This window comes from Zootoca vivipara, chromosome 16, assembly GCF_965207765.1.
Source record: "Zootoca vivipara chromosome 16, rZooViv2.hap1.1, whole genome shotgun sequence".
Lineage (NCBI taxonomy): Eukaryota > Metazoa > Chordata > Lepidosauria > Squamata > Lacertidae > Zootoca > Zootoca vivipara.
In genome coordinates this window covers 7,226,953-7,246,022 of record NC_142599.1, presented here as the reverse complement: position 1 = coordinate 7,246,022, position 19,070 = coordinate 7,226,953, and the positions used below count along the sequence as shown (strand labels likewise).

Here is a 19,070-nt window from a genome sequence, read left to right as displayed (position 1 = left end):
AACCTGCCCAGTTGCCACTGCCCAGCTACAACTCACAGGAAAGTTTCTGTGCACAAACCCAACTTTGCTGCACAATCAGCCCAGGCTGATGATAATATAGAGCTCCCCTACAAAATCAGGGTGCAGGATGTACAATTTTCTGAAAGGGAGAATTTCAAGTTATACTCCAAATGGAATTTGCCCATTTTTGAATCTAACACATATCCAGTTCTATTAGCTCTTGTCTACATCTGGGGCGGGGAAGGGAAGAAAAGAATATTACACCATTCGGAATGCAATCAAATTTCAGATAGGGCTCAGTTACATGTTTTGTATACTCCATCAGCTCACCGAGCTGTTGAAAAAGAGATGGTTGCAAGTAGCTACTTGCGCAGCTAACACCAATTCTCCAGCGATTTTGCTTGGGAGATATATGTTAGTTGCTTATTTAATTCCCCCAAACCCATTCAATTTCATGAGCTCTGGATGATAGCAAACAAACACTGACAATTTTGACATCTCTTTATTCAGGATCCAGTGGGGTCTCTGAGATACCCTTAAAGAGACCCCCTCTATCATTTCACTGGGATGGGTGAATCTGACAATTTTGCTTTCTCTCTTCATATTGATTTTCCAATGTCTTAAATTCAGTTCTCCACATCAATTTGAGATTTATTTATTTTTAAATCTCTTTAGCATTAATTCATTTTCATATGCCATTTTTGCATGCAATTTTGCCTTACATATTTTTTGCAAAGCAATTTCCTCTAATATAATGCAGAGATGCTTACGGTAAATTTGCTACTATTGGTTTTGTTTGTTTTTTGTATCTTTATTGTTAACTCTTATTATGACATGTGGGGATTGCTTAATCTTGCTGTGTACTTAAAGAGTTATACATTTATTTCTCATGACTACCTTTGTTACATTTTTGTAATTCTGCAAATATTTTCATTCTTTGAGCTGCATTAAGCATGAGAGTCCCATGGACTGCAAGAAGATCAAACCTATCCATTCTTAAGGAAATCAGCCCTGAGTGCTCACTGGAAGGACAGATCCTGAAGCTGAGGCTCCAATACTTTGGCCACCTCATGAGAAGAGAAGAATCCTTGGAAAAGACCTTGATGTTGGGAAAGATGGAGGGCACTAGGAGAAGGGGACGACAGAGGACGAGATGGTTGGACAGTGTTCTCGAAGCTACGAACATGAGTTTGACCAAACTGCGGGAGGCAGTGGAAGACAGGAGTGCCTGGCGTGCTATGGTCCATGGGGTCACGAAGAGTCGGACACGACTAAACGACTAAACAACAAAGCATGGTTTAACTGTACAAATAATGGCATATGTTACTAGGCCTTCCAAACTTAATTTTTGTTGGAGAAAAGCAAATACGTTTCCTTCTCTTAAGCTTCTAGTTAATGCATGTGCACTAAAGGGAAGTTTGTCTCGTGATTTACCCACTTGCTGCTTGTAGGCTCTCTGTCTAAATTAAGTCCTCACCTAAAATCTGAGCCATTTTGTTTGTTGTTCTCCCAAGCCAAGACACCTGCTATTTCTCTCCTTCTATCTCAACTCATCCTGTAAATAGTTACTGCATGAATAATGCCTTTGAAATCCTGAACCTGTGATTATTTCAATCTACCGTAATTCCCCCTAGCTGCAAGTTCTGCTAACAATTTTAACCTCATTGATTGTCTCCCCATGCAAATATCATTACCTTTTCCCCCTTTTAAGTCTTTATGCCGCTGTGGGGACCATTTTTCAGCCGCTGGACTACAATCCCTCCAGATCAACCTTTCATGGGCCACATCCTAGTGGGTATTTTTTTTGTGGGGGGAGGCAGAGACAAAAGTGGACAGAGTACCCTGCCCCTGGACAACCTTGCTTTGCACCCTCCTTAAGCCTGAATGGAGGATTAGAGAGGCAGGCATGAAGCTAGCCTATTGGGGAAAAAAAGTTTAATTTTGCTGCTCTGTCCACTTTTGCCTTAAAGTGCAATCCTCAAGCATTTTTCTAATAATACAGAGTTGTGCTTTACTAAGAATCAGTCAGAACTAAGACAACTCCTCATCCTCCTCTGTTCCTTTGTCCCATAGAACTCAATGAGAGCCAGTGGAAACTGAGCCAGCATCCACACCTGTTTGGGCATTCCTAGCATTTTAACAGAATGAGAAACAACATTATTACTTAACCGGGCATTTGATGGCTGAGAGATACTGGCCATGGCAACCATGAAATTAATAACCATGAGGGTATGTGATTGCTTTTAGATGTTTTTAGATGTTCCTAATGTTCCTAAATGGTTTTTTTAAGGGTTTGAATATGTTTTTACTTGAGATTTTAAATTGTACAGTGTTTAGCATTTTGCTGTTTGTTTTCCTGGGCTGCTTTGGGAGGAAGGTAAAGGGACCCCTGAATATTAGGGAGGAACAGCAGGATACAAATAGGAAAAAATTAATTAATCATAATAAAATTCACCCGGACTTCTTTCTGTGTGGACATGCTTAGGACTGCAGGGCAAAACTCATGATTGTTAGACTCTAGTTCCCATCAGCTCCAGCCACCATGGCCAATGGTCAGGGACGATGGGAGCCTTAGTTCACAACATCTGGATGACCACATGCTCCCCATCCTTGTTTTATTCCTGTATTGCAAGGGGTTGGACCAGATGACCCTGTGATTTTATGAAAAGCACGAACAACTGTTTGGGACAGAAATGCAGGGATTTGTGAGGAAGGGACACAGCTCAATGGTTCAACATCTGCATGCAGATAGTCTCAGGCTCAATCCCCAGTGACTCCACTTAGGGCTGAGGGGAGCCCCTGCTTCAGGGGTCCCCAGACTTACCGTGCGGCGGGCCGGTGCCCGCCGCGCCGACCGCGCGGTGGGCCGGAGGGCAGGGGAGTGCGCGCGCAGCGGGCCGGAGGGCGGGGGAGTGCGCGCCCGTGCGCATGCGCACACGCACGCGGGCGGGGGAAAAATCGCCGAAAATCGCTTGTGCACATGCGTATGGGCCTCCCCCGACCCGGAAGTGCACCAGAAATGACCACTTCCGGGTCGGGAGAGGCCCATACGCATGCGCACAAAGGATTTTCGGCGATTTTCTGCCGATTTTTTAGATCGTCGCTGCGCCGTGCGCCGTGAGAGCGGGCGGCGGCAGCGGGCGGCGGGGGTCGTCGCGGGCCGGATTGGACGGCCGATTGGGCCGCATCCGGCCCGGGGGCCGTAGTTTGGGGACCCCTGCCCTGCTTGATACCCTGGAGAGCTGCTGGAGACAATACTGACAAAGATGGACAACGGTCTGACACAGGATAAGGCAGCTTCCTATGTTCCTTTGAAGTGTGCATACTGAAGTTCTGCAAAGCTCTCTTGCAACTTGTGCTCTGTAAGATCTATGGCAGCTGCAGTTTTCTTGCGATAAGATTCTTCTGTCTTCTGCCCCATCAAGCCTGCCACTGCAACTTCCACACACACCCTAACCAAACTAAGCACCCTTTCTTTCTGGGAGCCTTTCCCCCCTTTAGGATCAATGAGATGATGTGTCACGTTCCCAAAATGACATTGCTCAACTCTGCAGTGACTCTGAACTGACAGACATCTCAGAACCCCCCTAGAGGCATCTGATACGGATCCTTTTCACCACTGAAGGCTTAGCTTGAGAGATAGGCATTCCAAGGTTGTTCTTCTTCTTTTTTTAAAACCACTGACAGGAGCTACTGGCTGTCAAACAAATTCACATTAAACCAGATCCACTGTATTTTCCTTTCTCATTTTTCTACCTCCTTGTACGCTGCTGAAAGCCAAGCCAGAGCAGGGATGGGAGGTACAGAAACCCCATAAAAGTTTATATAGGAAATAAAGGATACAGTGTTTTAAGGGATGTCGCCATAGAGAGCTGCCTTATGTGCAATTTCCCCCTACTGAGCCACACAACCAGCCATGCCCTAGTAATCTCCAGCTTGAACTACTGTAGCGTGCTTATTGTGCGGCTGCCCTTGGAGACTGTTTGGAAATGGCGACAAGTAGAAAACTCTGCAGCCGAATTGCTACTGGTGCCAGGAGCTTGGGTTCCATCCCACCAATTCTGTGGAACCTGCATTATTTGGCTGCCAGTTTGTTTCCAGGCTGCTGGTATTGACCATGTTTTGCCCAAATCTGCTTCCTAACCAGGAAGCTGTCTTGTACCAAGCCTGATTGTTGTCCTGTCTAGCTCTTTTCGGTCTCTACTGACTGATTGGAGTCCTGCCCTCTGGAGGCACAAAGAGAAGGTCCACAGCACCTATGCGAGAACCCTTCAGATATTTGGAGATACTACCTTTGAGCATGGGAGTTGGGTGGTGCTGTGGTCTAAACCCCCGAGCCCCTTGGGCTTGCTGATTGTAAGGTCAGCGGTTTGAATCCCCGTGACGGGGTGAACTCCCATTGCTCTGTTGCCTTATTGGCCTAAGCTGGGTTCCTTAAGTTGCGCCCAGGCAGGGACAAAGACAGTCAAAACGACACCGAGGGTTGAATTCAGAGAAAGAGTTTATTATCTCTATACAGAGAGACCCTTGGTGGTAATTCTTCATGACAAGAGCAAAGAAAGACAGTTTGCATAGATTCTTATACCCTTCTTGGGCTCCTTCCCCCTCCTCAGGAATCCACTCTGTAAGTGTGCGCACGCAAGAGGGTCATTGGTTACAAATACATATACTGGAAGATCTGTGTCCTGTCCTTCTCATAAACACATGCTGACAATGTAAAACTCAGGAAAGCCTTCAGCGGTACCATCAGCCTTCAGCAAGGCTGGTTTGTGCGTCAAGCTGGAAGTGCATCTTCCGCTGATAAGCCCCTCTATGCCTCTCGTCCTGTCTTCCAGACAAGGCCAGCTATTTGGCCTTGATAGCTAGCAGGGCACCCTGTCTCACTGTTCCTTTTGCTTACATTACACTTTGGCACACATAGAGGCAAAGAGATAAGCATTTTAAGGAGAAAAGCATCCAAGGAATATGGAGGGGCTAAGCCATACAATCAGAATTATACAATGCAGGCAATTATACAATGCAGTGGTTAAACCACTGAGCCTAGGGCTTGCTGATCAGAAGGTCGGCGGTTCGAATCCCTGTGACGGGGTGAGCTCCCGTTGCTTGGTCCCAGCTCCTGCCAACCTAGCAGTTCGAAAGCACGTCAAAATGCGATAAATAGGAACCGCTACAGTGGGAAGGTAAACGGCGTTTCCATGTGCTGCTCTGGTTTGCCAGAAGCGGCTTTGTCATGCTGGCCACATGACCTGGAAGCTATACGCTGGCTCCCTCGGCCAATAATGCGAGATGAGCGCGCAACCCCAGAGTCGGTCACGACTGGACCTAATGGTCAGGGGTCCCTTTACCTTTAAGCCATACAATCAGAATTATACAATGCAGGCAATGCAAACTACAGGATCAGATTCAGCTCAAAAATACAATTAGCAAATCTCTCTCTACAGCTCATTCCCAGCTCCTGCCAACCTAGCCGTTCAAAAGCACACCAGTGCAAGCAGATAAATAGGTAATGCTGTGGTGGGAAGGTTAATGGCATTTCTGTGTGCTCTGGCACTTGTCACCAGAAGTTTAGTCTTGCTGGCCACATGACCTGGAAAACTGTCTGCAGACAAACGCCGGTTCCCTCGGCCTGAAAGCGAGATGAGTGCTGCAACCGCATAGTCGCCTTTGACTGGACTTAACCTTTACTTAACTTTACTGGACTGGATTTGCCTTTACTTTAGCTGCCTCTGAGCATGCGGGATCTATTTAGCTTTCATTGTTAAAAGCTATGTATAGGCCCGGCATAGGCAATCTTGGCCCTCCAGATGTTTTGGGACTACAGCTCCCATCATCCCTGACCACTGGTCCTGTTAGCTAGGGATGATGGGAGTTGTAGTCCAAAAACATCTGGAGGGCCGAGTTTGCCTATGCCTGGTATAGGCTCATCTCTTCCTGAAACTGGAGTGCTGCCTATCACTGCTTGTCTTTCCTTGCTATCACCTATAGCAGGCATCCCCAAACTTCGGCCCTCCAGATGTTTTGGACTACAATTCCCATCTTCCCCGACCACTGGTCCTGTTAGGGATCATGGGAGTTGTAGGCCAAAACATCTGGAGGGCCGCAGTTTGGGGATGCCTGACCTATAGCAAGAGTGAGGAACCTCAAGCCCAGGGGGCAAATGCAGCACTCCAGCCTTCTCTACCAAACCCATGGGATTATCTCCAGGCCACACCCCATATCAGTCCTGCTCTGCATCCTGGCACCCCTTGCATGCATTTGCATCCATACATTTGTTCTTAAAGAGCATAAAAGTAGGCAACCTTTAAGTAGATCTCCTTAGACAGTAATTGATTATTTGAGGAATCCTAAGAAGTATTATGATGGTATGACCAAAGGGTAGATGAGCAATCCCTTCCAGTAAAATTAAATTGTCAAAAGTAGAGCTTCCATTTGCAGCTATTGTCTATCTGAGCTCTATCTTAGTAAGCCCCATTGAACTCAGTGGGAATTCTGAGTGAAAATGCTTAAGATTGCAGTATGAACTGCACAATCTTTACGCAGCTGCCAAGGAGTAAGCTCCATTGAATTCAGTGGGACTTACTCCTGAGTAGACACGTAAAGACTTGCTGTGTAAGGCACTAAAGAATAAACAATAAAAGAATAAACACCCCACAAGTTTCCTTAAAAAATGCTGGCTGTTGAACCATTGCAAATAAATAATTTAAAGTGGATTTGGCTACATTTCCCTTCTGCATCACATTCCTTTCATTGCAGGTACCGTATTTTATTTTCAGTACAGTATAAACAAAAGACTCAGTTTTTATAGGTGATTGTATGTAGCAGTGCCCTCTTTATATATTCACATGGTGTAAATATGTATGTTGTCCTCTAGATACACACACACACAGAGAGAGAGAGAGAAAGAGAGAGAGAGAGAGAGAGAGAGAGAGAGAGAGAGAGAGAGAGAGACTATAAGCAAGCAATACTTCAAATCTTGTGAACTTGCCGTTTCAATTGCTTAATCATGACAAAAGACCCTGTTTCCAAAAAGGACAGGAGGTGGTGTTCTCATGTCTTCAGCGCTTTTAACTGATCTCTGAGATGTTGAAGGGAAGAAAAGAAGAAGGAAGGATATTTCAAGGAGTTGGCCAAGTACATCTGCAATTCCATAATTCCCTTCCTTCAATTTAACAGCAAAACAAGCAGCTGGCAGCAGTAAAACTTGCACGCTTTCAACTTTGCTTTGCCCCCTTCCTCTCTCCAGGTTTTCTTTCACACACCAGTTGCAAAACCAGACAGGGGAGCCCATCTTCCTCTTCAACAGGGAAAGGGGAAGGAGGATTGCTTTTGTCTCTCCGGGTTTTCCAACTCCCTGTCTCCCCTTTGCAAATCAGCGTCTCTTCTTCTGCTTCAAAAGAAAGGGGAAGCAAAACTGCTCACTTATGAATGGAAGAAGGCTGCTGAGTGTGCAGCTGAAGGCCTGAAGCCTAGACAGGTTGGCAGGCTGGAAGCCTCAATGGCACCCCTCTGGAGGCTTCACAGGGGAGGGGGGAGGGAGACCCTGCTAGCCCCCTCTGAGGTATGGCTCTACCATAGCTCAGTGGAAGGGCACTTGCTTTGCATACAGAAGGTCCCATGTTCAATCCCCAGCGTCTCCAGCAAAACTAGGGAGAGAAATATATTTGAAATCCTGGAAAGTCACTGCTAGTCAGTGTGGACACTACTGAGATGGGACCAATGGTCTGACTTGGAATAAGACATGGGTAGGCAAACTAAGGCCCGGGGGCCAGATCCGGCCCAATCGCCTTCTAAATCCAGCTCGCTGACGGTCTGGGAATTAGCGTGTTTTTACAAGAGTAGAATGTGTCCTTTTGTTTAAAATGCACCTCTGGGTTATTTGTGGGGCATAGGAATTCGTTCATTCCACACACACACACCCCCCAAAAATATAGTCTGGCCCCCCACAAGGTCTGAGGGACAGTGGACCGGCCCGCTGCTGCTGACCCCTGGAATAAGGCATTCCTATGTTGCCACTGGGGGAAACATGATACCCAGTGATTGGGGCGGGGCGGTGGCTAGCTAGCTTTATTAATTACTTAAAGCAGATTAGGCCCATAAGCCAGTAGATTGTTCTGAAACTGAAGCAGTGAAGTCTCGGGATAAAAAGACAATTTATTTTTATTAATCTGTCACAAGCTCATTGCTGGTCTGTTGGAAGCTTCCTAGAGCCCATAGATGGTTGCGTTTTATTGGGGCTGATACTTCCTTCACAGCTAGCCCCCTTAATTAATCAAGATTGTTTCAAAGCTTTTGGCAGTGTGCATTTTTAAATCCTGCTTAGATCAGGAAACTGTTTCATCGCTACACATGGGTCACTTGCCCTGTAAAGTGTAAGTGTGTGTGTAAAATGAGGCAAAAAGGTCCAAGAGTGGTTCAAGTGCTGCTAAGCTGCTGAGTCTGTGGTGTGTAATAATAATAATAATAATAATAATAATAATAATAATTTATTTGTACCCCACCCATCGCCCATCTGGCTGTGTTTCCCCAGCCACTCTGGACAACTTCCAACAAAGATTAAGAATACATTAAAATGTCACACATTAAAAACTTCCCTAAGCAGGGCTGCCTTCCGATGTCTTCTAAATGTCAGGTAGTTGTTTATCTCTCTGACCTCTGATGGGAGGACTTTCCACAGGGCGGGCGCCACTACCGAGAAGGCCCTCTGCCTGGTTCCCTGTAGCTTTGCTTCTTGCAGTGAGGGAACTGCCAGAAGGCCCTCGGCGCAGGATCTCAGTGTCCGGGCATAACAATGGGGGTGGAGACGCTCCTCCAAGTATACTGGGCACAAGGCGTGCAATTTTCTGTTGAGGGAAGGGCTGTAGCACAGTAGCAGAGCATCTGTCTGGCATGCAGAAGTTCCCAGGTTCCATCCCCAGCATCTCCAGGTAGAGCTGGGACAACCCCTGTCTGAAACCCTGGAAAGCTACATCCAGTCTGTGCAGGCAAAACCGGGCTGGATGGACTAAAGGCAGCATCTTCTGTTCTTAATGGGGGTGGGGGGGTGGATGAAGAGCCCCTTTCTTAACCTCGCATCCACCAGGTACTGGAAACTGCTGCCCTCACCTTTGGCCATGGGTCCTTTGGGAACGGTAACGTAAATCATCCGGAGAGCACCCGGTTGGGGGAAAGGCAGGTCTGGATGCCCGCAAAGTCCAGCCAACTCTTAACACCCTCTTCGTTCCACGCGACAGAGGGCGTGTAGGTCACATCCTGTCCGTGTGTCAAAAAAAGGTACCAAATTGCAGCGCTGTTTTCCGGAGCTAACCCGATCCTGAATGTCTCTCCTTCCCCACCCCGCCCCCCTTGAAATTCCCACGCTCCAGCTCCTGGGATTTCCCCGGGGGCGGAGCGTGTCTCCATCTCGCAAGGTCCGGAAGGTGGGCGGGGAGGGAAGAGGGATGAGCGCGATTTGCTGAAGGGGCGGGGCTTTCCTTTCTCTAGATTTGCATGCGCCCGCCTCCTCGGGTCGTGCGTTCCCTTTGAAACGGCTGTGGATGCAATTTAAAGGGATGGGCGAATCCCCCCCCTCGCGTCTCCGCCCATCTTTCTCGATAATCCGCTCCAGGATTGGTTGAAACCTTGACTGTCTGGGAACTGATGGATTTGGAGGGGGGGCAGTGGCAGTAGCGTTGCCTAAGGTGGGGGGGGGGGCGGGTAAACTGAAGATAAAAGGAAGATGCGTTTATTTAATTCCCTCGTTTTAACTGGTGGGTTTTAAAAAACAAATTAAAATAAAAGCTTCTCTTTTTTTTTCTCTCCTTTCCCCTCTCTCCCATGTGCGCTGCTGAGGACAGGATCGGAAACGACACCATGTAACTAAATTTCTGCCTGCAGATCGGGCAGAAATTTACTGTTAATTTTAAATGTATTGCCAAAAGCAAACCAACAGCAACACAGAGCGTCCCCCCCCCCCCACTAAACCTTCTCGGCCGAGAGCCTCTTTCTCCAGCCAGCGGTGCTCTCTCCTCTCCGGGCTCAGCTTTCCCAAAGCATCACCGCCAGAGAAGAACCAGTCCAGGATGCTTCTTTTGCGATGACCTTCTCTAGGAAGAGGTCCTGCTCTGCTCCGCCTCCTCCCACCCCTGCCAACCTCTCCCCCCCACCCAAAAAAGTGAAAGAGGACTGTAGATAGAGCGCCTTGTTTGTGCGTGCATGCGTGTGTTTAAGTGAAAGGAAAACCATCAGTTGATCCCCCTCCCTCCCTTTTCCTTCGTTCTTCAGTGCTGTGTCTCTCTCTGCCTCCTTTTCCTCTCTCGGGCGCAACGAGCCACCAAAAGGCAAACTTTAGCGCTTCTCCCTCCCCACTGCGCTGCGCTCCGCATCCCTCCCCCACCCTCACCAGAATCTGTTTAAAAAAAGAAGAAGACATTTCAGCCGCCAAACAAAATGCCAAGCGGATCTGTGTTGGGAGACACGCACCCTTTGCCTCCCTCCTCCCGATCAATTCCACCCCAAGCCGTGTCAATTTCTCCGCTGCAATAGAGCGGTCTTCTGCTTAAACGTCCCGCGTTCAAACCTCGGTTTGCAGGAATGAATTAGCGATCGCCTCCCCTTCTCTCTCTCTCTCTCCCGCCTCTTCCTCGCCTCCTCCATCTCGTTACTCCTAGATCTCTCGGCTGGCGTTTATTTATATGGAGATCGGCGCTCTTTCTCTCCCCCACCCCCCCAACCTCGGATCACCATGATGCAAACCCAGGAGATGTTATTTCTGTTATTTAACATTCCTTGTTATTGAGAACATGCTTTTTTTGAAAACAAAAGAAATCTAGTTTTTGTAAGGACAGGCAACGGAAGGCACCCCACCTCCCAAGTCTTTGCTGGAGAGAAAATGTGTCTGAACATCCGCAGATGACCTTCTAGACTCCCCACCTCCTCTTCTTCCTTTTCTTCCCGGGAGCGGTGAGAGGGGTTAAAAATGACCAGGAGCCGGGTTTGTTTTGATCGCGAAGTCCTTGTGGCAAGGATCTAAGTTCTCTTCTGCAGCCCACCATGGGGACCCCTGGGCAGGGCAAGGTGCCTCGGGTGGTCTGGCTTCTGCTCTTTAGCCTGGCGGTGGTGCTCTCCAAAGGTAAGAAGCAATTAACCTTCTCTTTCTTAACTTTCTCTGCCTTCCTGAGCCTGGGATTCTCCACTCCATCCTACCCCCCACTTCTCAAGAGGGTGTTCCTGGGAGTTAGTGGGGAGCAGTTGTAAGATTTGTGAATGGGAAGCGGGGAGCCCTGATCTTTCTTTTAATTTAAATGTCAGGAAAGATCTGCCCCACTCACTGGGATTCACACTGGCAATTTATTAATCTTTAAATCCTGCCTAAGATAATATTGATTAGCACTCTGGCTAGATATTAAAATGCGTGTGTGTGAGAGAGAGATTAACTGGGGTTTTACAGCACCTTTTTAAGCGCCTACAAATGAAATCCATGTTCCATTCCTGCGAAATCACATAAAAAGAAAAGATGCTCCCCAGATCTCATGATAGAGACATGGCTAATGGCACAGAACCAGGCTTCCTCTGTTCCAGCAGAATCGGATGTCAATGGGGAAGAGTCACCTGGGGGTGTGTATTTGATTATTCATTTATTCTGTAAGGTTGGATGGGTGGCATCGCAGCGCATTGGGCGAAGTTTTACTATCAAAAGCAGAAACTCTGTAGTGGGTGATTCATCCTAGCAGTGGCCTTGGAACAATGTTGATGTTGATGAGGAAGTTGAGAACCTGCTATCTAGTGTCCATGCATGCAAACATTCTGACACATTTTTGCATTTATTTTATGATGAGGAAGTTGAGAACCTGCTATCTAGTGTCCATGCATGCAAACATTCTGACACATTTTTGCATTTATTTTATGATGAGGAAGTTGAGAACCTGCTATCTAGTGTCCATGCATGCAAACATTCTGACACATTTTTGCATTTATTTTCTCTTTTTTTAAAAAAAAAAACATTTACAATGGCTACATCAAAGTTAGGAATGCTCAGATGAACACTTCAAAATGTAGGGATCTATGGTGGTGCAGCAATGGGAAGCCCTAATTTCAGTGGGGTTGCTTGTAAAACTGTGGAAGAACTGGGGAGTGGATAACTGAAGGCACATCTTGTGAGATGTTTCATTTGGCTGGAGGTTTAAAGGGGAAGGAAGACATTCCCTTCTACTTTGTGAATTGGACAATAGGGTAGCTTCACCAGCTTGTCCTGTACATGCAGCCAGTCCTCATGGAGGGTCATGGCTTCAGCTAGCTTTTTTTTAGGGTGCTACTTAAGGCTGTAATAGTTCCTCCTTTTTTGCCTATGATGCATCAAAAGTGTTGGCCAAAAATATTTCATCTACATTATAGCATGTGGCAGTGGAATGACGACTGTCCCTGGATTGGCTCTGATTTCCTGTTGTAGTACCAGCTTTGGGAATAAGGTGCCTCTGGAATGAGGAAGTGTGTGTTGAAAAGCTACAGAGAGACCTGGGGAATTGAAGAAAAGGAATACGATTTCTGCCTTCGCAGCTCTTCCTTGCTTTACTTTTCACCCTGTTGCATGTGGAAGAAATAGAAAAGCCTTGTTTCTGTACACAGGAAATACTGGCCATTGCTGTTTCTGTTCATGTGCTCCGAGCACAGGCTTTCCACCTTTGCAGAGTACACCTGTTAGTAGATGGGTATTCAGGGTAAAACCATTGTCAGTCAGGTGGGGTCTGCTAGGCTTCAGCTGGAGAAGGGTCATAGCTCAGTGACAAGGCACTTGCATAGCTGCCAAGTTTTCCCTTTTCTCACGAGGAAGCCTATTCAGCATAAGGGAAAATCCCTTAAAAAAAGGGATAACTTGGCAGCTATGGGCACTTGCCTTGCAGGCAAACCGTCCCAGGTGCAATCACCAGGGAGGCCTGGAAAGGACCCCCTGTCTGAAATCCTGGGAGAGTTGCTGCCAGTCAGTGTTGACAATACTGTGCTAAATGGGCCCATGTATATGGCAGCTTCCTATATTCAACTGCATGCAGATGGGGGTGAAATATGGGATATCTTTAACATTCCACCCCTATGCAAACTCCTTGCATGTAGAGGATGAGTCTACACCTTTGGCCCAGATGTGTGGGGTTCCTATAGGTCAGGCTTCCCCAAACTGCGGCCCTCCAGATGTTTTGGCCTACAACTCCCATGATCCCTAGCTAACAGGACCAGTGGTCGGGGAAGGTGGGAATTGTAGTCCAAAACATCTGGAGGGCCGAAGTTTGGGGATGCCTGCTATAGGTAGTTGTAGCTTTCTGTGAGGTGTCTTGGAAATATGATAACAGGTCTTTAGGCCAGCCTCCCCCAACCCATATGCCCTCCACATGTTGCTGGACCACAAATCCTACCAACATCTGCAGGGCCATTAGGTTGCCCTCGACACCATGTAACACATACTTGAAGCATGAGTTCAAAACACCAAAGGGAACAAAGCATTTCATAATAATAAGCAAGCCTAGCAACAAGAAATAATAAATATAAGCAACGACACAATGATGACAGGGAAGTATGTGTCAATATTTAATAAGGGTGGGTATTATTATTATTATTATTATTATTATTATTATTATTATTATTATTATGCAAGCTCTATTTGCAGCCTGAACCGAATAATGTGTGGAAAGGGGGCTGTAGCTCACTGGCAGAGCACCTGCTTTGCAAGACAAGGTCCCTCGATGTAGGACTAGGAATGACTCTTCCTGAATTCCTGGAGAGACACTGCCAGACAGTGTAGAGTAGACAGTACTGAGCAGGGTGGACCATTAGTTTGACCCTGTATAAGGTAGCTTCACATTCAATATATGAATATTGCCACTTCTGGGCCTGGATTTGCATTTTTGCCTCCTCCTGATGACCTATTTATTGAGCATTCATCTTCCTTTGCTTGCATAAACCTCCGAGGAAAGTTAGACTGTACCCAGTCTTTATTGCACATTTGTGCCAATTTATTTGCAGAGGGGTTATACCTCAATGAGTACTCATCCTGATTTAATCCACATTTGTTTGCACGGCGGTAATGCGACTTCTCATTAATCGTTTTTTCACCCCCACACTTTTCAGGGCATTTCCTCATGACTTACCTAACTGCAAAAAAAATCTTGTTATCTCCCTCCCTGCAGTGGATTTGTTACACCAGAGCAGCAGAGTGCTTTAATCTACTTTAATTACACAAACCTACATTCCTGGTATGTGCAGGAATCCCTTCTGCAAAATGTTGACTGGTAGCCTTACCCCAGAGGCCATGTGTCACCAGGGTAATACTGTTCATGGGGAGGAGGTTTTTGTTGCAGCATGAGACTCCTCCCATTATGTCCAGAGCTTCACGTGTTGTTTTGAAAAGGTTCCTGCACTATTAGATTAACATAAATTCACTACCTAACTCTGTGTGCCTCAGGGTCACTTCATCCAATCAACAGTATCGTGAGATAAGGGCTACCAAGACTGAATGGTAGGGATGGATGCCATGTTTGAATACCCACTCATGTGAAAAGAAGGGCTCCCTTCCCAGGCCAGTCCTACCAGTAGACAGAATGTGATACCCAGTCAAGGGTGCCAACTTGAATAAAATATTGGGGGGGGGGGCAGGCAAGCTCCGTCCTGTATAATTGATCACATAACACGGCACACATACCATTTGAATGGAAATGCCCATCAACTTTGGGGTCCCCCAGGCACCTCAAATATTTTATCAGATATTTTTATTGGGGGGCTGAAGGGAGCTTGGCCCCTAGGATTTGGCTCCTATGCACCCAGTATTAGCCGTCTAGCATGAAAGGGCAACTAGGTGTTGGTTATTTAAAGTATTGTTGTAATTTTACTCACAGGGAGAGACGGCTGTGGAATCTTACTGTCTCAGGTGTCAAAAAATCTTGGCCGGCCTCAGATACTACTATACACATTGACTTTGCTGTTGTGCCTCAGGCAGCAAAATGTCTTGCTCCCTGCCCATATAAAATAACCATATCAATGAGAGTGTTTGAGCCCAGATATTCTGGTTTTCTTGTTGCATGGGGAGATCTGTTGGCTGAATGTCTAAACTAGCCGCCATTGGCTTTTGAGGTAGCAATGCATGGAGGACTTGTTTACTGGTTTAGATGGCTGTAAAGGGCGTTGGACAAATTGAGGCCTACCCGTTGCTAAAAGGATCCTCCATGTGGGCAGTCACCATTGCACACCGCTTGTGGGCTTCTTGGAGGCATGTGATTGGACGTTTTGGAAAGCAAAGTTCTGGGCCGAATGGACATTTTGCATGTTGCTCTTACAATCTTTAAATATTAATGCATGCTATGCCTAGGCAGGGAAAATCAGATGCACAAATATAGGATGGGGGGGGGGGACACCTGGCTTGTGAAAAGGATGTAGGGGTCTTAGTGGATCACAAGCTTAACGTGAGTTAACAGTGTGAAGCAGCAGCAAAAAAAGCTAAGGCTATTCTAGGCTGCATCAACAGAAGTATAGTATCCAGATCAAGGGAAGTAATAGTACCACTCTATTCTGCCGTAGTCAGACCACACTTGGTCATACCATTCAACTTTTTGGGGTGGGAAAGTGGGACATCCATGCACTCTTTCTCTCCCCCCCCCTCCACCCAAACTGCACATTTTTTCTTCTACCCCCTGCCCAAACTGCATGCTCTTTCTGCAGTCCCCCACCCAAACCACAAACACTTTCTTCCGCTTCCTACCTTAACCGCATGCTCTCCCCACCTGACTGTTCTTTGCATCGCAGCCACAGTAGCCACTGTAGCTGTCCTTCTGCCAGCTCTTTTTCCGCTGTTGCCATGGCTAGGCCTCAGCCTTCTTGCAGCCTACTTGGCCTCGCCGCGGCTGCCGGGAGTGGGGCGCCTGCATCCGGAAGTGTGTTCCGGATGTGTTGTGCCCGCTTCTGCGAACATGGCAGCGGCAGAGGTCAGCCACCATGGCAGTGGAGCCTATGGTGGAGGCTGCCCCGGCCGACCTGGAGGAGGAGGCAGCAGCAGCAGCGAGGCGGCGAAATCAGGACATCGCCGAGGCAGCTTCTGTGAATTTGCGATGTCCCAATTAATTTGGGGCAATGGAGTGGTATGCAAGGGAAGTAATAGAACCATTGTAATCTTCCGGTCCAGTCCTCAGCACCACAGTTTAAGGATATTGACAAGTTGGAACATCTGCAGAGGAGGGCAACCAAGATGATCAGGGGTCTGGAAACCAAGCGTTATGATGAACGGTTGATGGAGTTGGGTATATTTAGCCTGGAGTAAAGGGAGACTGAGAAGAGATATGATAACCATCTTCAGATATCTAAAGGGATGTCAAATGGAAGATGGAGCAAGCTTGCTTTCTGCTGCTCCAGATGGCTGGGCCTGAACCAATGCATTCAAATGACAGGAAAAGAGATCCCAACTAAAAGGTAAAGGGACCCCTGACCATTAGGTCCAGTCGTGACCGACTCTGGGGTTGCGCACTCATCTCGCATTATTGGCCGAGGAAGCCGGCGTATAGCTTCCAGGTCATGTGGCCAGCATGACAAAGCCACTTCTGGCAAACCAGAGCAGCACATGGAAACACTGTTTACCTTCCCGCTGTAGCGGTTCCTATTTATCTACTTGCACTTTGACATGCTTTCGAACTGCTAGGTTGTCAGGAGCTGGGACCAAGCAACGGGAGCTCACCCCGTCACAGGGATTCGAATCACCGACCTTCTGATCAGCAAGCCCTAGGCTCAGTGGTTTAACCACAGCGCCACCTGGGTCCTAACTAAACACTAGTAAAAACTTTCTGACAGTAAGAGCTGTTTGACAGTGGAATGGACTCCCTTGGAAGATGGTGAGCTCTCCTTCATTAGAGATTTTTAAACAGAGGTTGGATGGCCATTTCTCAGGGATTCTTTAGCTATGTTTCCTGCATTGCAGGGGGTTGGCTTAGATGACCCTTGGGGGTCCCCCTTCCAACTCTATACTCTATACTCCATTATTCTATGCTGTTGATTGGCAGGAGATGGCTTCTGCATCCTGGCGTGTCGTGAGCATAAACAGGGTGTTTGTTGTTTCTGAAGCTCGCTTTATCATCCGCTCTGTGTTCTGCATATGTCTACACATCCCCCACTACAAAGAAATGCCAACTCCTATTGCAAAATACAAGTTTAGATTGCTATTGAAGCGAGGAAAAGGTCAAGGGAAGGAAACGTAATTCTGACAATAGTATAATATCTCTGTGTGTTGCCTGGGTGTGGCATAGTTGTTGACGCTTCGAAATGCTGCAGTTTGAAGGCCTCCCTCCATTATCTGCTTCCGAAGCAAGGATTGTGTTTGAGTACCTGTTTCTCCTTTCCTGTCTTTTGTGTCTCCTTGCCTTCTGCACTGTCTACAACACAATGTGCTAATAGCAGGCGGCTTGCATACACTTGCAAGCAACCTCGAAATAATTCAGGGTTTACAGAACAGCATGCAATGAGTTGCTCTTTTGGAGAAAAAACGACTCATTTTTGAAGTTGTACATTTAAATTGGAAAATTGTGCTACAGGTTGGTGTTGATGTTCTTGCAGTGTGGAAACTGGAGTGTGGGGAAGGGGTTGGAGGTGGCAGCTGCTTCGCACTGCCTCAGGATTGGAGAACTTCAAGGCCAGGAGTAGGAGCCTGGGACCAATGCGATCCTCCAGGCCACACACCTCACTGGCCCCGCTTTGCAGTCCCAGTGTATTTTTAGTTTGTCCTCGAAATCTGATAATGCCTCTTGCTCACCTAGATGGAGGGTAGAGGATGGGGTGTGTGTCAAACAGGCTGCTGTACAAAGGGATAATCTGCCTTCGCTCCTCTGTTCACCTTTGCTTCTGGTCACGCCCACCACTGGCATGTGAGCCCTGGAAGGTTGCCCAGAAGGGAATGTGGTCTTCAGGCTGAAAAAGGGCCCTCACCTCTACAGCAAGGCTTCCCCAATGCTCCATGCCCCTGAAACATCCATTACTTGAGGAGCCTGCCTCATGCCGTGTCCTCAATAGTGAGGATGACCCTCACTGGATATTCTCTTGCTGGCAGTGGTAATTCAGAATTCTTCTGGATGTAATTGTCTGTGTTGGTGAGCTGGGTGAATTAGGGTGGGCACGTCACTGTTGTTGAAAACAAACCAACCCAAAAACATTTTCCAGGTGTGAATAACAGAGCATAAAAAATGTCAGAACACTTAATAACCCTCTGCGTGCCCTCTAAACCAATTTACGGAATCCACTGTCACAAAATGTGGTGATGGCGCTTGATTTAGATAGCCTTGAAAAGAAGGGGGGGCAAACTCTTGAATGGGTCTATCAATGGCTGCTAAATGGACCCTCCATTTTTAGAGTGAGTTTCTCTCCAAATTCCTCCTGCTGGAGAGGAACAATGGGAGAGGGATACTGGAAAACGACATGCTGGATGAACGAGACCGTCTGCAAGGTTGGGAGATCGTTGGCTCCATTTCTAAGGTGTGTGCTCATACTCTTCATTAGAGAACTGTTTGGGCATCTTTATTTACTTCGAAGTATTTAAGCCCATGAGGGCCAGACTAGGACCTGGGAGACAAGGGTTCAAATACCCTCTTAGCCATGAAGCTCACTGGGAGACCTTGGGCAGTCATAGTCTCTCAGCCTTGCCTACGTTGCAGGATTGTTGCGGGGATAAGATCGAAAAGGGGAGAACCATGTTTGCATGCCGTCTTGGAGGTTCCACTAACAACCCTGTTGCCAGTTTTCATGGCTCTCTTGGTGGGTTTGCCCAGGGCAGGGTATTGATTGTGGCACCACCACTGAGAAGACCTTGTCCTGAGATATATTTCCTCTGCAGACTTAAAAATATTATCTTTAAAAACAAACAAACCCTGAGTTTTTATTCCCTGGGAAACATTTTTTTTTGTTAACTTCAGAAGCTGCTGTACTGAAGATCAACGAGGTTTTGCTCTGATGCTTGAGTTCAATTTCTTAAACAAGGACTAGATAACTGTTGCACAGCTTCTGTTCAGTGATGTTCTACACTGTAATTTAGAATTGCAGGCTCACCTTTCTCTGGTAATAGGCTTGTAGTGATTTAGTGT

General features: G+C 47.0%; 1 protein-coding gene across 1 annotated transcript in view; it reads left to right on the top strand.

Annotated features, from left to right (window-relative positions):
• The first annotated feature begins 10,612 nt into the window (after nucleotides 1-10,612).
• The window catches only part of LOC118076152 (transmembrane protein 132D), a 444,754-nt gene continuing 436,296 nt past the window's right edge, over nucleotides 10,613-19,070 (top strand). Inside the window, exon 1 of the mRNA XM_088659749.1 lies at nucleotides 10,613-11,107. Within this exon, the coding sequence (XP_088515875.1) occupies nucleotides 11,029-11,107 (79 nt within the window). The 5' untranslated portion in view covers nucleotides 10,613-11,028. The remainder of the gene's footprint in view (nucleotides 11,108-19,070) is intronic.